At 45.8% G+C, this 19280-nt stretch overlaps 1 protein-coding gene across 1 annotated transcript in view; it reads right to left on the bottom strand.

Annotated features, from left to right (window-relative positions):
• Positions 1 to 19280, bottom strand: part of RIMS4 (regulating synaptic membrane exocytosis 4) — a 47340-nt gene that overhangs the window by 4816 nt on the left and 23244 nt on the right. Inside the window, exon 2 of the mRNA XM_062505143.1 lies at positions 11761 to 11902. Coding sequence (XP_062361127.1) covers positions 11761 to 11902 — 142 coding nt within the window. The remainder of the gene's footprint in view (positions 1 to 11760; positions 11903 to 19280) is intronic.

The raw sequence follows: 19280 nt of genomic DNA, 5'->3' as shown, positions 1-19280 counted from the left end.
GCCAGCACACACACCTCAGCATTTCACCACATATAGGGACTAAAGAGCACATGTCACTAGCACAGGTTTATGGGGTGGCTTAGCTCCCTTTGACAGTGGCACTGCATTAAATGGCCCAACTTTTCCACAGAATACTGCACCTCTCCTCTACATTGACCTGGCACTTTGAGAAACCTGGTTATTGCTGCTACACAGGGAGAGATGCTGAGCCATCAGCATGGACAAACCTGCCCTTGTGCTCTTTACAAATGTCACCTTCGTGAAAAGGGATGAGGGAGTCTCAACACCCTGGGTGACAGGCTTGGGAGAGGCTCTGCTTGGGTGTATTTTCCTCAGTTTAGTGTTTTTTTCACCCTGCATCCACAGTTTGCACCAACACTCCAGGTGATATTTTGAGATACAACAGAAACAGCAGCATTTATTTGGCATCTGTTGCAGAGAAGCCTTAATGTTTCTCTCTGTTTCCTGTGCCACCAAATCCTTAGCAGCACAAGGTGCATTGCCAATGTCCAGGGCCACACTCCGCTCCCTGTGGGCACACAATTCCTGCCCCACCACCCCCTGGCATCTGTCAGCCCTGCCGTCTCTGGGACCAGGGCAGAGGCGCTGGATTTGTGGCCCCAGGATAAAATGTGCACGGAGAGAGAGAGAGAGCCCCAGGGCTGGAAAATCTGCAGGGACATGGGATGGGGGAAGCAGAGGAAGAGGGAGCCCAGAGCCAGAGAGGCTTTATCAGGCTCATGATTTGCCCATACAAGGAGGGAAGAAGTGAGTCCCTGGTGCACATGAGGACCAGCGAGACTCCGTGACCCTGCTGGCTCAGGCATTTTGGGCTGCACACAGAGAGTCAAAAAAGGATGAAAACTAGTGCCTAGAGAACTCGAAATAGTGCAGGAAAAAGGAGACCTGACAGACAAAGGCATAAGATTCAGCAGGAGATGAATAGATCATTAGCCAGAAGGTAAATGTTTCCTTTATTCTCTTCAACTCATGGAAGACAAATGGACCAAACTCGGGTCTCACTCCTGCCCTGGGGAGTGTGTGACCTGAACCAACACATAAATAACAATCTGGCAAGACAACTCCCAGCCGTTCAGGGAAATGTTACTGCTGTGCTCAGAACAGATGCTTGGGCTAATTAGCAAGATGCTGAGGACCAGGACAGAGGAGGGGAAATCCAGGATTGAGTAAAGCTGAAGGCTGTGAGAGTTCACAGCACACCCAGAACCACATCTTGGAGCAATTTCTCTCTCGGGGGAAGTCCAGCCATGTTACTGCAGAGAAGACACAAAGGTGGAAGAAGACTACCCACAGAAACCCTGCATGCTGCAGGACAGCAAAGAAAAAAATCCCCTCTGGCCCCTGAATACTCAAAACAATTCACTAAACCACCTTCTCTTACCTGCCAGGGAGAGAGTCACATCAAAGGCTGATGCCCAGTATTCCTCTGCCCTATACCTGTGTGGAGAGAAGGCATGTGTGCTCTCACACCAGCCCACCCCTCCTCTGGTCTAGCATGAGGTGTCCCTGCCCACGGCAGGGGGTGGAACCAGATGGTATTTAAGGTCCCTTCCAACTGTTCTGTAATGTTATCTATAAATGCTGCTAGCAAAAGCTCTCCCCAGCAGTTGGGGCAGCTCAGGAAAAAGTAAAAGCATCTGCTAACAGAGCAGCTGATGCTGCAGCCTGCATCAGTGATATAGAGGAAAAAAGCAGGAGAGTATGAAGGACAGTGTTAAAAAGCACAAGAACAAGAGCTGTTTGGTTAAAGGTGAAACAATGGCAACTGGAAGTGCTTACAGCAAAACAAAAGGTGCTGTTATCCTCTATGAATTCAAAAGTCAGAGAGCTCCGGATGACCTTGAGAGGATGAATGCTCTGCTGTGCAAACTACAGGGAGAGGGCAGGACACTGCAGCAGGGACACCGGGGCTGGGCCACCAGCACAGACCCTCGCAAGGAGGGCAGTGGAGCTGCTGCTTGAATGAAGCTGCTGATCCCAAGGGGAATCTCACTTAGAAACACAGGCCAAGGTCAAGTCTGTCAGTCTGGGTAACAGCCCTAGTTAATGGGTTTACTAGCACTATAAGAAACTCAATATTACATCAGACAGTTAATGTTCCCCACTGTTGTTATATCTGACTGGGAAGGAAAGACATAGGGAATTACTTCTATAATAGATTATGCCATTAACTGGTAGAACTGGCTGCTACATCGCACAGAGGCTGACCTTTTGCAGTACTGCTTTATTAGACACTAGAAGCAGCAGCTCTAAATCTTGGCTTTGACCAATTCCTGGACATATATTTGGGTATTGCCAATAACCCTGGAATGGAAACAATTTCTGTCTGGAAAAATCATAAGCTATCTCCAAGAAAGCTACTGCTTCTCCCTTGAGGGGAGAGGGAAGGGAAAAATAAAACGGTAGAAATTTAGTATGAATGTGAATTAAAAACAGCAGGAACCATTTAGCAGAACAGACTAAATTTTGGATGCTCAAATCCGGCTTGGTGAGCTGTCTGTCCAATGCTCAGAGAGAACCTGGGAGGGTGAAGTGAGCGGGACATGTATGGTGAGATTGGTGGGACAGGCTGTTCCCATTCACTCACTTGTTTTCCCTGCAGTTAAAGCAGGGAGGAAAAGAGCTCCAGGGACCACTATGACTTCTTTTGACTCTTTAAATGCATCCCTGATGCTCCCAAGAGTCTGTCCCTGCTGTTCTGGAGCATGCTTCAGGCTCAGCAGACTTTTTGTGCCTGCCCTTTGCATATACTGAGCTCTTCTGACCTTGCCCTTGATCCAGAAACCAGCTCTCCAGCTGAACCATAAATACACTGGATGTACTGGAGCCAGGCTCCTGAAGGGATCTGCTGCAGGTGACAGCGGTGTCTCCACCTTGGGCGACAGCCAGCAGATGTTTCACACACACTGGTGCGATCCTGGAAAACCCTGCCCCTCCCATTGCCCAACATGTCTCTCCCTTAAGGGCAACAATCGCTACAACCTGGTTATCACGGATAGGAGATGTCTTTTTTATTTTTATTGCATCTAAAGAGAAATGCTAAAAATAGCCGAAGGAATAAAGAGGGAGCACTTTGCAGCTGACTTGCAAATAGCAGCTGTCAGAAGCAGCAGGGCCCTGACAGGACCATCTCAGGCAGCAAAGAGCTGCACCCAGAGAAGATTAACAGGTGACACTTGTCAGCCTTTTGTCTAAAGAGCACAAATCCTCAACTGAGAGAGGGCAGTGCAGCCTTTGAACAGCAAAGCAAAATTAATTATCTCTTCTCTGGCCTTTTGCTTTCACTAATCGTGATTTACAGGCTGTGCTTTGCCACAGCCAAACGGGGATGATTTTAACGGAGTTAAGGATTATGGGTTTGCTGTGGAATTGGTCATAAGTTGGATGCAATGCTGTTATTGGCCGGAAGGCAGAGGGAGAGCACAGGGAGGTCAGCAATGCCTCCAGCGTGTCAATGACAAATGAAGGACATTTTGCTGGAGGATGCTCAGACCATCATGTTTAGCTGTAGGGCAAGGAGGCAGAGCAGGGACAGCAGAAAGATGACACTAGTTACTGGTTACTATTGATCCTGGGATCTCTGAGCCCACCAGTGCAGCAGAAACCTGCATGAGCGTTAACCCTGTCAGCACACACAGCTCCCAGCTCTGCCGAGGCTCAGCACAGGCTGCAAACGCCATTCCAGCCCAACGCATCAAATAACCACTGCTGTGCCCGAACTGCCCCTAGCACAAGAGCCACCAGGCACAGCCGGCTCCCGGCACACGCTGCAGGCAGGGCAGCGGGGACACACCTTGTGACAGCGGGGACACACCTTGTGACAGCGGGGACAGCCGCGAGAGGGAGACAAGAGCCCGCAGCAGCGCTAGCAGCTCCCGCACGACACCCCCATGTAGAGCAGGGACCAACCACCACCCCGGCTTTATGCACCGATGGCCGGACCCGTAAAACATTTCTGTCTTTTTGTGACATTTTTACATGCAGAATAAAGCTGGTTGTGCGTACAGACTGGGGAGCCAGAGGCTGGAGAGCAGCGCTAGGGGTCCTGGTTGATGGCAAGCTGAATAGGAGTCAGCAGTGCCCTGGCAGCAGGAGGACCAGTTGTGTCCTGGGGGCATCAGGCACAGCATCACCAGCAAGGGAGGGGAGTGTCCTGCCCTGCTCTGCACTGGTGCAGCCTCACCTCAAGTCCTGGGGGCAGTTGGCACAACAATATAAAAAAGATACTGAGCTATTAGAGAGTTCAAAGGAGGCCATGAGGATGGTGGTGATGAGACTGGAGGGGAAGCCTTATGGGAAACACTGCAGGTAACTCGGTTTGTTCATCCTGGAGGAGACTGAGAGGAGAACTCATTGTGGCCTTCAACATCCTCATTAGAGGAAGCAGAGGGGCAGGCACTGATCTCTTCCCTCTCACAACCAGTGACAGGTTGTGAGGAAATGGTATAAAGCTGAGCCGGGGAGGGTTAGGCTGGGCATTAGAAAAAGGATTTTCACCCAGAGGGTGGGCACTAGAACAGGCTCCCCAGGGCAGTGGTCACGGCCCCAGGCCTGTCAGAGTTCTAGAAGTGTTTGGATACTGCTCTCAGGCACAAGGTGGGATTCCTGGGGTGACCTGTGCAGGACCAGGAGCTGGAGTCGAGGACCCTCATGGGGCCCTTCCAATTCAGCATATTCTACATTCTATGGATCTCAGAAGCTATGTGCTCAAACTGGGGCTGAAACTGCCCAGACCTCCTTCTTTTAAACACAACATTTCTAACCCTGATTATTTAGGAAATCTGTGCAGCCTCTGAAGACTGTGTTCTTGTGCTGCATGCTGTAGTCAAGGTGTATGAAATCTGTCCTCTATAGACTAAGTTAAGAGTAGCTTAAAGGCCCTTTGCCAGCTGCTTGTTCCTCTGCTCTTTCAGGGTAGCATCACTTCCTGACTTACTCCTTGCAAAGATCTGTGTCCTTCCCCTCTGTGTGTAAATCATGCAGTTGCTTTCTTCACGGCACAGCAGCTGCTCCTTATAACTGCATGGAGAACCAGCTTTTCAGCGTTTGCTTTTAAACTGATCAGGATTTGAATGCCTAGATGGACAACACTGATTTCAATGTAAAATGTTATGAAGAAGATGCAGAGCAGCTGTGCTGATCCCTCTCACACAGCATATGTGGCTCTGCCCAGTCCCTTCCGCACTCCCGCCCACTGGTGGCTGCAGATTAACATGCAGAGTGTGCAAAGGCAGACACATTTAGGGAAAATGTATCATTAATTTCTTTTCCTGTCCGTGTGGAGTTTGTCTGACCTCTTTTCTAAATCTATTTTTAAATTGCTTCTGGGACTCTGCCTGCCAGGTATCCCATTATGCTGCTGCGAGCGTTTGCAGAATCAGCTTGTCAAAATCTTGTAATACTCGCAGGAAAAATGGTCAGAATGCATCTCCACAGGTCAGCCAGTCCACACCCAGGTCCCAAGGCCAGAGCAGTCTTATTTACACCATCCATGACAGGTGCTTTTCTAACCTGTTCTTAAAATCCTTCCCTGAGAGTTTATTTCTGTGCACTGATTTACTTTTTCCTTCCAAATCTTTTTCCAGTCCTTCCTCTATACACATCAGTCCTGAACATCATTTGTGAATCATCAATTTGAAAAAACAGACCACATATTCCCTTTCTTTTCCTCTTGATACCATACCTTTTTGTAAGTCTTATAAGACTATGAGACTGGTCTTGATTGTACTAACGTGTAATGGCCACACACTTGCTGCTGTGCCTGTGCAGAAGAAATAGAGTGAGGCATTCATCTCCTCCCTTCACAGGCTGGGTGTAACACCCTTTTGTCCAGGAGCTCTCTAAGGAAAAAAGAATTTTGTGTCCTCCCCTTGGACCAAATCCCCATTCCTGTCTCTCTGTTTCACAAGTTGTACACCTTGACTCCCACGGAACTCCACTGCTGTGGGTTCAGCAAGGTGGTGAGGCCAGACAGCTTCAACACAGCCACGCCCTAGCACACCCAGACAACAGCTATTTTCAGATTTGTCTTGTTCTTTTCATGGATTCATTTACACTATCCACACAAACACCTATTTCCCATCATCTCAGGTCTCCAGAGGTGATGCATTCTTAAAGGCTTGCTCCACTGTGTCTGCTATGTGTATGGGACATGCCTAGGCCCAGGGTTCAGAAATTACTGTTCTGTTCTTGTAAATAAAAAACGCTTTTTTTTTGTCTTCTCATGGCACAAATTTGCAATTAATAAGCAAGTTGCCTAAACACAGCCATGCATCTCAGTGGTTTGACTTGCACAGCTGAACTAACAGATACACCATACATCTACATCTAACATGGAGCTAAACTCTCCAGCTCTGTCTTTAAAAAACAGGGACAGCAACACATTTCTTCAGCCAGAAGAAGTGGGGAGGGGGAAGTGAGACTGATAACATATTTGACAGTTATTTTATTTGAGCATTAAAAAAACCCCATCAGAACTCCAATTTCAGGGAGCAGTAATGTTCTATGTAACAATCACATTCATCCATATTGCATGCTAACGTCTTTTAAATCACATCTCACAGGCAGGAGCCAAGCAGATTTCTATCAGCTAGGGAGGAAGGCAGAACTTGCCAGTGTCCATCACCCCACCTTTCAAATATTTATGGTGTGCATGAGGAATATGCATCCAACTGCACTGTCCAGGGACTGGGCACACAGCCCCTCAACTTGTCAAAGCTGATGTGAACGCTGCAGGAGCCTTCACTTTGGCAGGGAAGGTTTCCAATAAGAATCCATCCCTGCAGGACCCCAACCCACCCTAACCCCACCAACTGCACACCATTCCTGCGCCAGGCAGCATCTCCAACTCTGCCTCTCAACAAGCTCTGTTTCTCTCTGGGCCACTCTACTTTCTGCAGCATTTTTAGCAGTGTGACGTGCTGTCTTATGTGCTGTAACACATTGTACTCCTCTCGCGTATCCCTTTCCTTCTGCTGTATGAATTCTGCCACTGAAACAGTGCTATAAAAACTATGCAAAGAATTCTGTTACAAAGACCTCCCCCACTCCCTTCCCCACCTTGCCAGGCTAGCTCCATTTTTAGCAATCACTAGTCATCTCAGATGCACTGAATAAAAGACAGCTACCTGTCTTCAGTGAGCAATTCTGTCTGTTCCCAAGAGGTTGCTGAAGGTGGGATTCACTGTATTTCCTGCTGTAACTACAGCTCTCAAGGTCACATCCTTTCTGAGCTGTGCTGGTCAAGCTTTGCCAGCACAAATGATGTGCTGCTGCTGAACAAGCTAAGGATTTTCTTGATATATTACAGAAATAATCTCCATGCCTTTCCTGGTTTCCACCTCAAAAGACACCAATTTCTTACAGCCTGAACTGATATTAACAACACATTTAATTACTTCTTTTAAAAAAGACTCGGATAAAAAGAGGCCTTAAGATAATCTGTTATAAAAGTGTCTAAAAGTCTCCTGGCTTTGGAAGTAAAAAAATAAACATTCAGGGAATAGCTGCAACATGAATCTCCTGAATGGGGCATTCAGGAATCAAGTCTTTTGGTCATTCTAGAATGCTGATGGATAAGTTCTGGTAAAGAGAAGTGAATTTTCACATGGCCATGTGGTCACAACACAGGCCAGTATTTTCTCCTGCTTCCTGTTAATTATTGTTCCACAGTGAAGCAGAGAAGGGCAGGCAGCTCCCCCAGACCAAGTCCCAGTGTTGGCTCGCACCAGCCCAGCAGGAGAACTGGTACCAGAGACAGAAGGAAGCCAAGAAGTGTGAGATGCCTGTGCTGGTGGCAGTTGTGCCAGGCTGTGTCCTGCCTCCTGCCTGGGCACAACAGGGCAGAGCTCAGGCAGCACTGTCCTCGCCATGGAGAAGAGAGGTGACATGGCTAACAACAAGATGCTTCCTTGCTGGACCTGCACACTCATCTCAGATAATATGAGAACAATCCTCCAAGTCCTTGTTAGTCACCACCTGCTGTGCTCTTCTAAGGTGAAATCACCTGATCTCTCCAGAACTTAATCATCTCAGCAGTAGCCAGCAAGAACAAAAACACTATGAGTACTTCTCACTAGGCACTATGGCAGCTAGCAGGCTTTTGTTCCAGGTCCGGTTTTTTCTTCCTGAAAATGGAACAGGAAGATAAGTGTTTGGCAGGAAGAAGTTACATGTAAGTCCAGAATCTACTGCTTTTTTGAATGCTGTACATGGTCTCGTGCAGCTGCAGCAAAACCCAGCCAAAACAAGATGTAGATCATGCAAGAGCCAGGATGGAGCTGAGATTCTGCTGAATCTCACAGAGCTCGTTTGTGAGTTATTCCTATATTCGGAATTGTATCCTTGCAGCAATCCTGGTGTCCTGAGACTACCCCACTGGCGCTTACTACAGTGGGCAACTGTTTTCTCAAGCAAATCTTTTAGTATAGACATAGAAGAAAATATTCACTGCTGCAGAGATTTGTAACCAGTGCTAAGATTGTTCCGGATGAATTATGAATGAAAACATCTGTGTATGTGAAAGCACAACCAACATGGCTGCAGCAGATCTGCTCTCCAATGACAGGGAAAGGACAGACAACATGGTTAGAGACCGCATCACTTCCATACCCTGTCTGAGGGCAGACTGTGGCCATAAAGATCCCCCAAAAACGGGAACAAAAAGGTGGCAGTGCTGCTTGAGATTTACAGCGATGAAAAAGACCATAGACCTAGAGGTGAAAGATCACTCCAAAATAGCAGGTAAGCCCTAGAAAGTATAAGAAAAACACAGTCCAAGAGCCAGTCTGTTGTGAAGAACAACTCAGCAGACACAGCAAGGGCTTGAAAGATTATGTCCCATGTCCTCCTGCAGCACACAGCCCAGCCTGGCTCCAGCACCTGGATTCATGAGGCTTGGTGTCTGCATGGGGTGGTGAGAGCATGACTGAATGAAACCTGGACACAGGAATGACTGAAAACAGTTTTGTCCAGAGTACATATCTACTTCTCCTTCTACAAAGTCTCACACTGAGTTTTATTATATTAATTTCCTATACTAGCACACAATCACTTTGCAATAGAAAATCTGGATAAGAAGGTTAGAGGATTTTTCTGTCTGGCAAAAATTTACATGAAGCAGTGTGTTGACAACGTCAACAGTTCCTGGCATGCTGTATGAGCTTTAATTCCAGGAGATGCATCATTTAACCCAGCTAGTCTCCAATATACTTCATCTTTAGGTAAAGGGAGTATTCAAAAGAAGGCCTAGCATATCTCAGAGGTATGCCCCTGCATAATAAAGCCTCTCCATGAAAAAATCTGGATTTTATGCACTCTGGTGCTCACATGAAAGCAGCATTGCTCAGAACCATGCACTTCAGAATATTCTTTGTCTGTGATAACCTTGCACTAGCACAGAGCAGCTGTGGCAGCTGCCACCAGCCCCCTGCAACAAATGTGAAAAAGCAGTCAGTGAGCAACACTTTATAAAAGCAGCTTGTATGGCTGAGGGCAGGTATTTAGGTCTGCTGCAGCAGAGTTTCACCAAATCTTTGATCACTTCAGCACGCCATCTTTGGAAGTTGTCCTTTTAGTCCTTAAATTGATAAGGATTATCAAAACACAGGGAAGATGAGAGGTTTTGAATCCACCTTCTTCCAGGTGTGAACACAGCAAAGGGATGCACGGGTGGAAAGAACTAGAACAGCATTGCCTTGCTGAAAACCAGGGGTTTGACAGTCACTGGTGAAAACTCTCTGACCTGGGAGTATCTGCACCAGTCACAAACCCAGCTTTTATTAGAAAGAAAATCAACTTGCCACAGCTAACAGAGACATATGAATCTTCATTCAGCCTCTCTGGGAAGACAGCTACAGCAAATGAGAGAGGTCAAGAGAAATCTGATTTAGGAGAACACATTTCTGTTCCTCAGAGCTATTCCCCAAACAATTCCATTCTTTGCTGCAGGAAAAGAAAGCAGAAAAACTCCCCTCCCACCATGTTTCGAGAGAATTGAGCCCTCTTAGCTCTTTGTACTCTCAGCCCTGTTTGCTTATCACTTGTGACTCAGACAGATAGCTGCAATTCCCACCGGGTCCCCAGAAGAGATTAATTATCCCAGATATGACCAAAGTATCCAGGAACCACTTAATCACACTTTTCAGAGAAGAAACTACCCCATCCCTGGCCAAGGTGCTGGCAAGGATGTTCTGGCAGCATTCAAGGTTGGAATACCAACCATTAGGCTTGTTCTAATAAAGGCAATTGGACTGCAAGACAGACTTTTCCTTTTTCTGTCAAGCAATAGCTACATGTCACTTGCCTTCAGGGTGAGACAGCTCTTGTAGGGGTGCAGTATTTTGTTGGCAGAAATACTCCCCCTCTGCTGGTGTATGTATTGAGAGGACACAGACTGTTCAGGGAACTACACCCCTTCCCAGGAGGGTAAGCTATGTAAACATAGAAAGGAAAGAATTTTGCCCTGCATGAAAGCAGATTCTTGTTCCTCATTGCCCAGGGACTGAACTTAATCACTAATCCTCTGCATCTAGTAGAGGAGGCAGAACTCCAAGCCACAGGACTGTGCTGGTGTAGCAGGAATATTTCCCTGGAGACAGCAGCTCACAGAAGAGATAAGGTACATCACAGCTTTGGAGTGACAAGATTGCTATCGCAGTCTGTGCCTCATTACTATTTTGAACCTTCAGCACAGATCTATGATGCCTTTCCAGGATTAGCCTACTTCTAAAGCTAAAGAAAGTCTCTCTTAATTTACAGCCTGTTACTTATTTAACACCAGAATCACATTAATTGAGAATGCCTTTGGACTATCTCAGCACTTTAGCTGTACAGTGTACTTGGAATATCACACAGGACCAGAGAGAACGCACAGAGTGATGCCAAGTGTGGTCCTTGCCTTAAACAGAACACCTTTTAGGTATAGTAGAAATATTTTTGCCTCACACCTAGAAAGCAAAAAATCAGATGGTATGTACTGCCTTCATTAAATACTGTGGGTTTTTTGTTTCCAAAAATTCCTATGAACAGTCATCTTAGTAAAATTATTAAATTTCCATATATGGCTTCAAGTAATGGAAATACAAAAACCAGGACTGGAGACAAGTCAGGTCCTAAAGTTCTGGCCTAAAGATCCTCTGCTTTGCATTCTGATAAAAAGTCTAAATACAAGCATGTTGTAGCTTCTCTTGGGGTCAAAAAATCTTTCCTGAAACACATTCTTTTAGGACACTGTAACTCAGATGAAACAAAATAGTTTTTTACTGAAGTACACACAGGTGCCAAAATACATATTTTGGTATCAGAATTTTGCTATGCTGTGATGTATTTTATTACTTTCAACCTTCTCACCTTGAAACTTCCACCTGCCCCAAGCCAAAGGGCTATTTTGAAACAGGAAAATGGACAACTATTGTGCAATATTAAAAACCACTGGCTTATAATTTATGAGCAGTAATGAGCCTCTGCTGCTGACCCTGAATTCCTTTTCCAAAGGCAAAGCAGTTAAAAGTAATTGGTATCTGCTTCAGCTCAGAGTAATGAGGACACTAAAAAAGTATATAAACAGTCAAGTATGTGCCAGCTATGCAGACAGAGAGATCTGCTCTAATTGGATGGGCAGTACACCTGCACCATAGGCAAATCAGAAAAACACATCTTCCATCATGCTTGAGGAAAATTAACAGGTACAGGAACAGTGCATCCCACGAGTGATTACCCAGCTCTCTTTTGATGACTTACTTTCCCTCTGATCCATAGCTGTTCATGCTGTCCTCGATGGACTCGTGGCTGGCTTGACGGATGGTCCTGCTGGGCATTTCCACAGCCAGGCCAGTTTCTGTGCTCCTCTGGATGGCTCCTTTCAGTCTCCGACCATCACCATCTAGGAACACAAGGGGAGAAAAGGCAGTCAGCCTCTATTCCCAGAGCCTTCTGCACTGACAGAACCAAGGAGAAGCAGAGAAGGGCTTTTGGAAGATCAGCCTGGCATTTGTAATGCAACATTTCCCTTACTCAGCCCTGCTTCATCAGCAGCTCCTGAGCTACCTCTGGAACACACTGTGCTCCACCACACCAGGCCCAGCAGGTACTCAGAGCATGCACACCCTCCTTACTGACTCCAACCATTTGTACCAATTAATTATCTACCGAGCAGGCAGCCACACCAGCTGGCTACACCCAGAGCTACCCAGTCAGGAAACACAGGCACAGCTGAGGTCTACAGCCTGATGCCTCCAAGCCCTTCCCAAATCCCATGTTGCTGCCTCAGGTTGTGTAGAACAACACAAAGAGTGGCAGGTCCTGGTGGCCGCTGACTGAGCAGAGGGGAAGAAAAGGCCAGGCAGCACCAGAGGTGCTGTGAAAGCAGGAGCCCTCCCAGACCAGCCACAGGGGAATAGTTGGGCACAGCCAAAATATTCCCTAGTGGCACCAGAAAGGGACCAGAAGTGGAAAACCCTGGAGAGGACTACTCCCTTTGGTAGACGCCCTCAGGCACAGCACAGAGGGAATTAAGTAGGTTCTGGGTCCTCCTGGGTGCAGTCTTCAGAGGCTCAGCCCTCTGAAATTAACAGCTGCTATTTTCATCCTCCATCTCAAGCAGTCTGTTTCTCAGTTATGTAATGAATATGTAATGAATACCATAACTATTAATTGCTGTAGCTGGTGTTAGGAAGCTCCAGATTTCATCCCACATAGAGCACTCATCCTGAAACACATCTGCTACAAGTTTTCCGAACAAAGCAAAATTATCTAAATCCTCTGAAGATGCCCAGTCATTACCCTGGATTCAGGCAATAAACCTCTGACCCACAGTGCTCACAGAAGCCTTCCAGCTTGTTTGAGTACTGCCTCCAGAGGAGAAATGACCCAGCTACTGAGTCTGGAGAATTCAGGATCGCCAAACATTAAAGAAAGCAAATCTTTCAAAGAATTAGTATGGGTAAGTTTGGAAGGGACCACAGTGGGTCATCTGATCCATCCTCCCTGCTGAAACAGGGTCATCCTAGAGCACACTGCACAGGATTGCGTCAAGACGGTTCTGGAATATCTCCAGTGAGGGAGACTCCACCACTTTCTGGGCAACCTGTTCCAGTGCACCCACACAGTGAAGAACTTCTTCCTCATATTCAGGTGGAACTTCTCATGAATCACTTTCTGAACTACTTTGGAAATATGAGGGTATCTGTAATAACTTGCCTAAAATACACTGGTATTTGTAGCACACTGTTTGACCTAAAATACTTTTCTTTACATCTTAGTGTGAAGAGGGACTTTAGAAAAAATGCGGTAAGATATCAGAAATGCTTCCTATCCCACTTCTCCAGTTATATCTACATAGAAATACAAAGACAAAAATCCTCCTATAAATACAGCTGTAAAGTACCTTTTCCTCTATTATCATGAGGTTTCCAATTGGGTAAACGTGCTGGCCCCAGGGCTCTGCACCAGCTGCTGTCCCCACATACGGTGCAGCCTGTGTACACATGTCCCTGTGAGCTAAGGGGATCGAACATGCACGTTCTGGATTAACATTAACTACAGTGAGTACTGTTTATGTGCCTAGAGCAATGCATGAAGCACATTGTACAAATCAGGAAGTTACACAGACGTAAAACATATTTCTCATGTGCTTTCAAAATCCAAACCTTCAGGGAAGAATAACAATATGGGCATCAACAAAAGCTAAGCTTGGTGAAATGGCCATGCCTATTCTCCCAATCAGAGCAAAGCAGTTCCCTTTGATGCACCCTCTTCAGCTCTGTGTAACTCACTGGAGCCTCTGATGGGGTGTGTAGGTTCCCCTGAGGGCACAGCCCACAGCCATGCGGGCAGACTTGATGGTCCATTTCATTTGTCTCGAATTCACCTCCACAAACAATCTGAGTCATCCACACGCACCAGTGCCCATCCCTCCTTCACTGTGTGCACTCAGAGCACTCTTCCTCCTGCCCTGTGAGCTTAGTCCTCACAAGAGCTCTGCTGGCAGCCAGAGTCAAAGCATCAAATGACAAATGTAGGAAACAAATTTAAAATGCCCCATTGCCCAGCCATGCAACAACAGTTAAAAAAATCTCATCTTTCCTCAATCTAATGAGATGTGCCTGGAGATGCTCAAAATTAAAAGACTGTTCAGCCACAGCTGGCAACAAACGAGAGGCTTGGGACAGAGCAAAGGTTTGGAGCAATACAAGGTGCTTGTCCTAGTCTATCAACCATCTCCTGACTGAAAGCCAGTCAAACAAAGTCAATAGCCAGGGAAATAAAGCAGAAGGGCCCAAAGGCAAGGAAAGGCAGCACTGTGGGAGCACCAGGGCACTGTACCAGAGATTTAGGTGGCACGGGGCAAGTTCAGCTGTAGAGCACCACATGCACAGCTTTCCACTGCTGGGTAGGTCATTTTCTAGTAGTTTTGATTGCTTCAGCAGACTTAAAAAAAAAATTAAAAAAAAAAAAGGAAAAAATGGGAAAAGCTTGATCAAGAATCTCTGTAAAACAAGACAATGAGAATAAAGGACAAAAATCCTTTGTTCCTCCTTCTTCTTCCAGACAGAGATGCACAGCAACTCCTGCATCTTACAAATGATCTCTCATTATTCTGGAGAAAGACTTCTCCAACCTCTCTCCCTCTATAGTTTCATTTTGCTGAAAGTTTCCTTTGAACAGAAGGTGAATAATTTGTTTTGCCAAAAAGGCAAGCTCCCAAACCACAGCAGCCAAAGGTATGACTGAAACAGGGTAAGAGATCACCACAAGCACCAAAGATGCAATCAGAAAGGAGATACAGGTTCCTAAACTATCCACCCCCATTAGCTGGGAGAGGAGGACAGATCACGGATAAAAGGAAATAAATATGGATGACACTGCAATTCTCATCTGTGAACCAAAAATATTTCACAAGCAACAGTCACCTACCATTAACCTTTTCTGGTCAGTGTGGAGCATGGCACAGGGGCTGTGCCTCCTCCCCTTCCTGAAATCTTTGAGCTTCAACACCTTTGCCAATCAGAAAGTAAATGATATGCATCTATGTGGGTGTTGCCTGGCAAAATCATTTGTCTTAATTTGTCAGTGGTATCTGAAACAAGTAAGAGCAGTATCGACGTTTTCTGCAGCGTCACCAGATTTATTCCCTGCACCTCTTCCAATTAAGCAGCAAACAGAAGTTAAGCAGTCAGTGAAGCCTGCAGCACAACACATCACTAAGAGGGGATTTTAGTTTGGGATGACCTTGGGAAGAAGAAATGGTTTGGTCACATATCCAGGATGAAGATACACAGCACCTTGCTGATGCCAAGAACCAGAAGGGCCCAGCAGTCACTCTGCCAAGTTCTCAGTGTTGACAGGTGCTTCGATTTTGCTCTGTTCAGCCAAACAATTTATGTTTGGCTCAAGAATATTTTCTAAAGCATTATCCACTCTTGGTTTGAAGATACCGAGAGATGAAGAATCTGCCATTTGCCTGCATGGTTTATTTTACTACCTGACATTTAGAGATGTGGCTTAAGATTGCCTGGTTTCAGCATTCACGTATCAGGTTTTTTTAGTGCCCTGCTCCACCCCAAGAGCTGCTTTGTGCTCTCACCATAAAGACTTTTCTGCAGTGCAGGTGAGTTATCTCTCAATGTTATTTTGACAAGTTAAACAGACTGAGATCTCTGGCATTTTTTTTTCTCCTGGCCTTGAATCTTCATAACAACCTCCCCAGGTTTTAAATGCCCTTTTGAGAACAGAACCGGAGTCTGCATTTTAGTGCAGAAATGCATGCAGAGGTAAAAATCATCTTGTACTCTCATCTTCACTACTTCTGCTGGCCTTTCCCAAGACCACAGTAAGCTCCTGGTCACATCACACCTTGCCTGGAGGCTGTGCAGTCCCCTTGCCTGTCCTGCCAGTATAACCTCACAGAACATTATATTAAAAATATGGAAAGAAAACAAATTTTATTTGAAGAGAAAGCAAGCAAAACCCCAGACAGCTTTATACAGCTCTCCCACCCTCAATACTATTTACTCTCTTATGTCCACATCATCTGTGAATTAAGTGATTTTTAAACTCATGCTTGCTTCAAATCAGTTGAAAACACTGAGTAACAACCATGCATTCAAAGGCCTCCTGCCTTTGAGGCTTTTCCTTGACAACTTCTTTTTGATATGTGAAGCAAGTTTTTAATCCATTTATCACAATCATATTTTTAGGGTCATGTTCTAGGACAAAACCCTACCATACTTACCACATTTACCCAGATATCTGTCTTTTAAAACTTGGAGAAAAAAAATTTCTCACAAGACCCATTTTCTCTACATTCTTCTTGATTGATATTAATTATATCCCAACATTTTGTTCATTATTAATTAGAACTCATTATCATGTTTCCCCTCACCTTTGAGTGACATCAGCCCAGCCAACCAAAAGTTTCTTCCAGACAGATCAGTAACAAATGAAGGGTAGCAATGTGACCATGCAGGTGTCCTGTGCAGAGCAGAGCACCTTTTGGAGGGTTCCTTTAACTAAACTTTCAGCTGTGACTCACACTGAGAGGCAGCTCTTCTTGAGGATGGTGCTACTCCCATGGAAGAGCTGCCACCAAGAGCTGGATTTGCCTGAAATCATAGGGGTAGGAAAAATAAGAGCGGCACTGCTCCCTTCTGTCCCCCAAGGAAAGAGTGACCACTTCTCATGTTCTCTTCTACAGCACTCCCATGCACAATGCTCTGAAGCTCTTCCTCTCTGCTACTGACAGGGCTCTCCATGCTCAGAGACCAGCAAGTCTTGAAAAATCTATGCGAGTCCTGCAATAGCTCATCACAAGGTCATGATTATATAATTATTACTCCTACACAGAATTACTCTACAATAGATGTTTATTGATGGCATTTCTGAGAGAGAGAGCATGCCCCTTTCACTGTTATCCCTACACTGTCTCCCCTCGTCACTTCCTTTTCCTCCACCCAGGTACTTGTTACCATCTTTGTCTTTTCCACTTTGTTTTCAATTTTCTCCTCCTTCACAGTTTGCTACCATAACAAAAAGAAACCATCATGATGCATGTGCTACAGACCCTCCTGTACTTTAGAATTAATTGGTATTGATTTAGTCCTAAGATTAGGCATTGACTGAATTTCAACTCAATCAGCCTGGCTCCTAAATTATCCGACTGCTTCCAAGCACAGAACACAGAGGCACCCAAAGCACATGGACACACAGCACCAACACGGGTCACCCAAGACTGACAAAAGGGTCTGGCAAAACAGTGTGGGTAGCTGTTATCCTTTCCCAAACTTCAGCTTGAGGTGCCAGGAGGAAAATCATGAAGGGAAATCAGTTGAATGCTTACTTTAATTTGTCTCTACTGCAAAGCCCTGGAAAATATAACAATATTGTATATTGTCCAAGCTTGAGTGAAGAGACTGCATCCCCACTGCTCTTCTTACCCAAGTGCAGCAATATGGAACAATTCCCATCCAAATGCGCTGCGGGGCATCAACCTGGGCAGAGTCTGCTCTCTGGATTCACACCTGGGTTCCTCAGCTCGTGAATCGCCTGCTTTGCTCCAGAATACAAACCTGCACTTCTGAAGCATGAAGAACTGACAACTCCAGCAAGGGAAAACAGAAAAAAACCCATCTGGCAGAGTCAAGGAAGCCTTCAGAGCTCGTTGTAGATCGCGTACAAAGCAGAGACAGGACAGGACCCAAGTGCCTGCAGAGGAGATTTGCCCGGAGCTATCTCCTTTCAGTTCATGCTGAATCTGCCTGCTCTACCCTTGGCTCACAAGCCCTTTCATTTTCCACAGCCACTAACTTCACCCTTTGGTTTTGACCCTAGGAGTTTTTTTTCTAGAGTTCTTCCCCATGAAGACCTGCCCGAGAAAAGATGAAGCAGGTCAGTTTGGTGCTGAAAACAAGGGAAAACATCAAGCATCCATCAGGATGGATAGTATCCAATAGTATCACCTGCTGAGGTGAGGAAGGTCCCCAAGTCCAACAACTGGACTGTCTGCACATCTGTGGGCAAAAAGCAGCAGTGAGAGTCTCAGCTCAGCACCCCAGACTGTTAAAGCACTGACCATTTCACCTCCTACCTATTTTCAGGTCCTCTGAGAAAAGAGTCAGTACATTAACTTCTCCACTTGAAACTTTGTCACTGCATTGATGCTCCTGAAGTGTTAAAAAAAAAAATATGTTTAGTCAGATGCTGACTCCCCATGACATGTACTAAGACCTGTGTGCCATGAATCAGTTCTGAGATGAATAAAAATTCCATTGTTCAGCTTCAAAGGAGAAAAAGAGAAGTCTTCCCACAGCCTTGCATGAATACCCAACACCTGTGACAGCCTGGCACTCATTGAGCTGTTGGCTGCCAGGGTGGGCAGCACAGGCCCCTTTACAGGGGTATCTCTGTTCAGAGCAAGCTCTGATGCTCTCCTAAGGGGCTGCTTCTGCTGAGGAAAAAAAAAAAATATAAATACTGGATTGTCCCTTCAGAATGCAGTTTAACAAGATGAACTCAATCTCATCACGCCTGGCAAGCCCTGACATCCTGCCAAGCATTCCCTACATCAACATCCTAATGGAGTGTGAATTATGAGCACCTAAAGAGAGGCAGTTTGTACTGTGCTCCAGAACATGCCAGGCTATCATCACAGCCTGAGTAATCCACCAGAATGACAGAAAATGGCTGGGGATAAGCAGGGGCACTAATCAGGCTGTATGCTTCGTTCCCCTTGTCCTAGTTTCAGACACTAGCAAAATCACACCCTTTCTTTCCAAATTAAGTACAGAATCTTTATGGGATAGAAAAAAATATTTCAACATGTTAATTCTTAATCTGTGGAGATTAGGTACGTTCACAGGGCTAGGAAAGTTCAATCAACTCTTCTTGTGAGAGCCAGAAAAATACTAAAATTAGCAAGTATTTGCACTGCTGTTACAGCTACCAACTCCAGCTGAATGCAGAGCAGGGCCAGGACACCCTGCCTTGCTTGGGAAGCCTCTGGAGATGGCAATGAGACACCTTTAAATTCCCACTGCAGCACAGCCCCAATACACCCCACTCCTCCTGACCCACAATGGTATTTTAGCACAGAAAAGCTTTCTGTCATCCTGGTGCTCAGGCTGGCCTGTCCTCACCCACACCAACAGGCAGTGCTGACACCCATGCCCAGATATGTGATGTCAAACCAATTCCCCTTGAGCCCAGAGGTTTCTGTTCTTCCCCCTCACCATCAGGAGAGGACCAAAAATCATTCACAGGGTTAT

The sequence above is a fragment of the Cinclus cinclus genome, chromosome 18, assembly GCF_963662255.1.
Source record: "Cinclus cinclus chromosome 18, bCinCin1.1, whole genome shotgun sequence".
Taxonomy (NCBI): Eukaryota; Metazoa; Chordata; class Aves; order Passeriformes; family Cinclidae; genus Cinclus; species Cinclus cinclus.
Note: the sequence above shows the minus strand (reverse complement) of the source record. Positions and strands in the feature narration are given on the sequence as shown.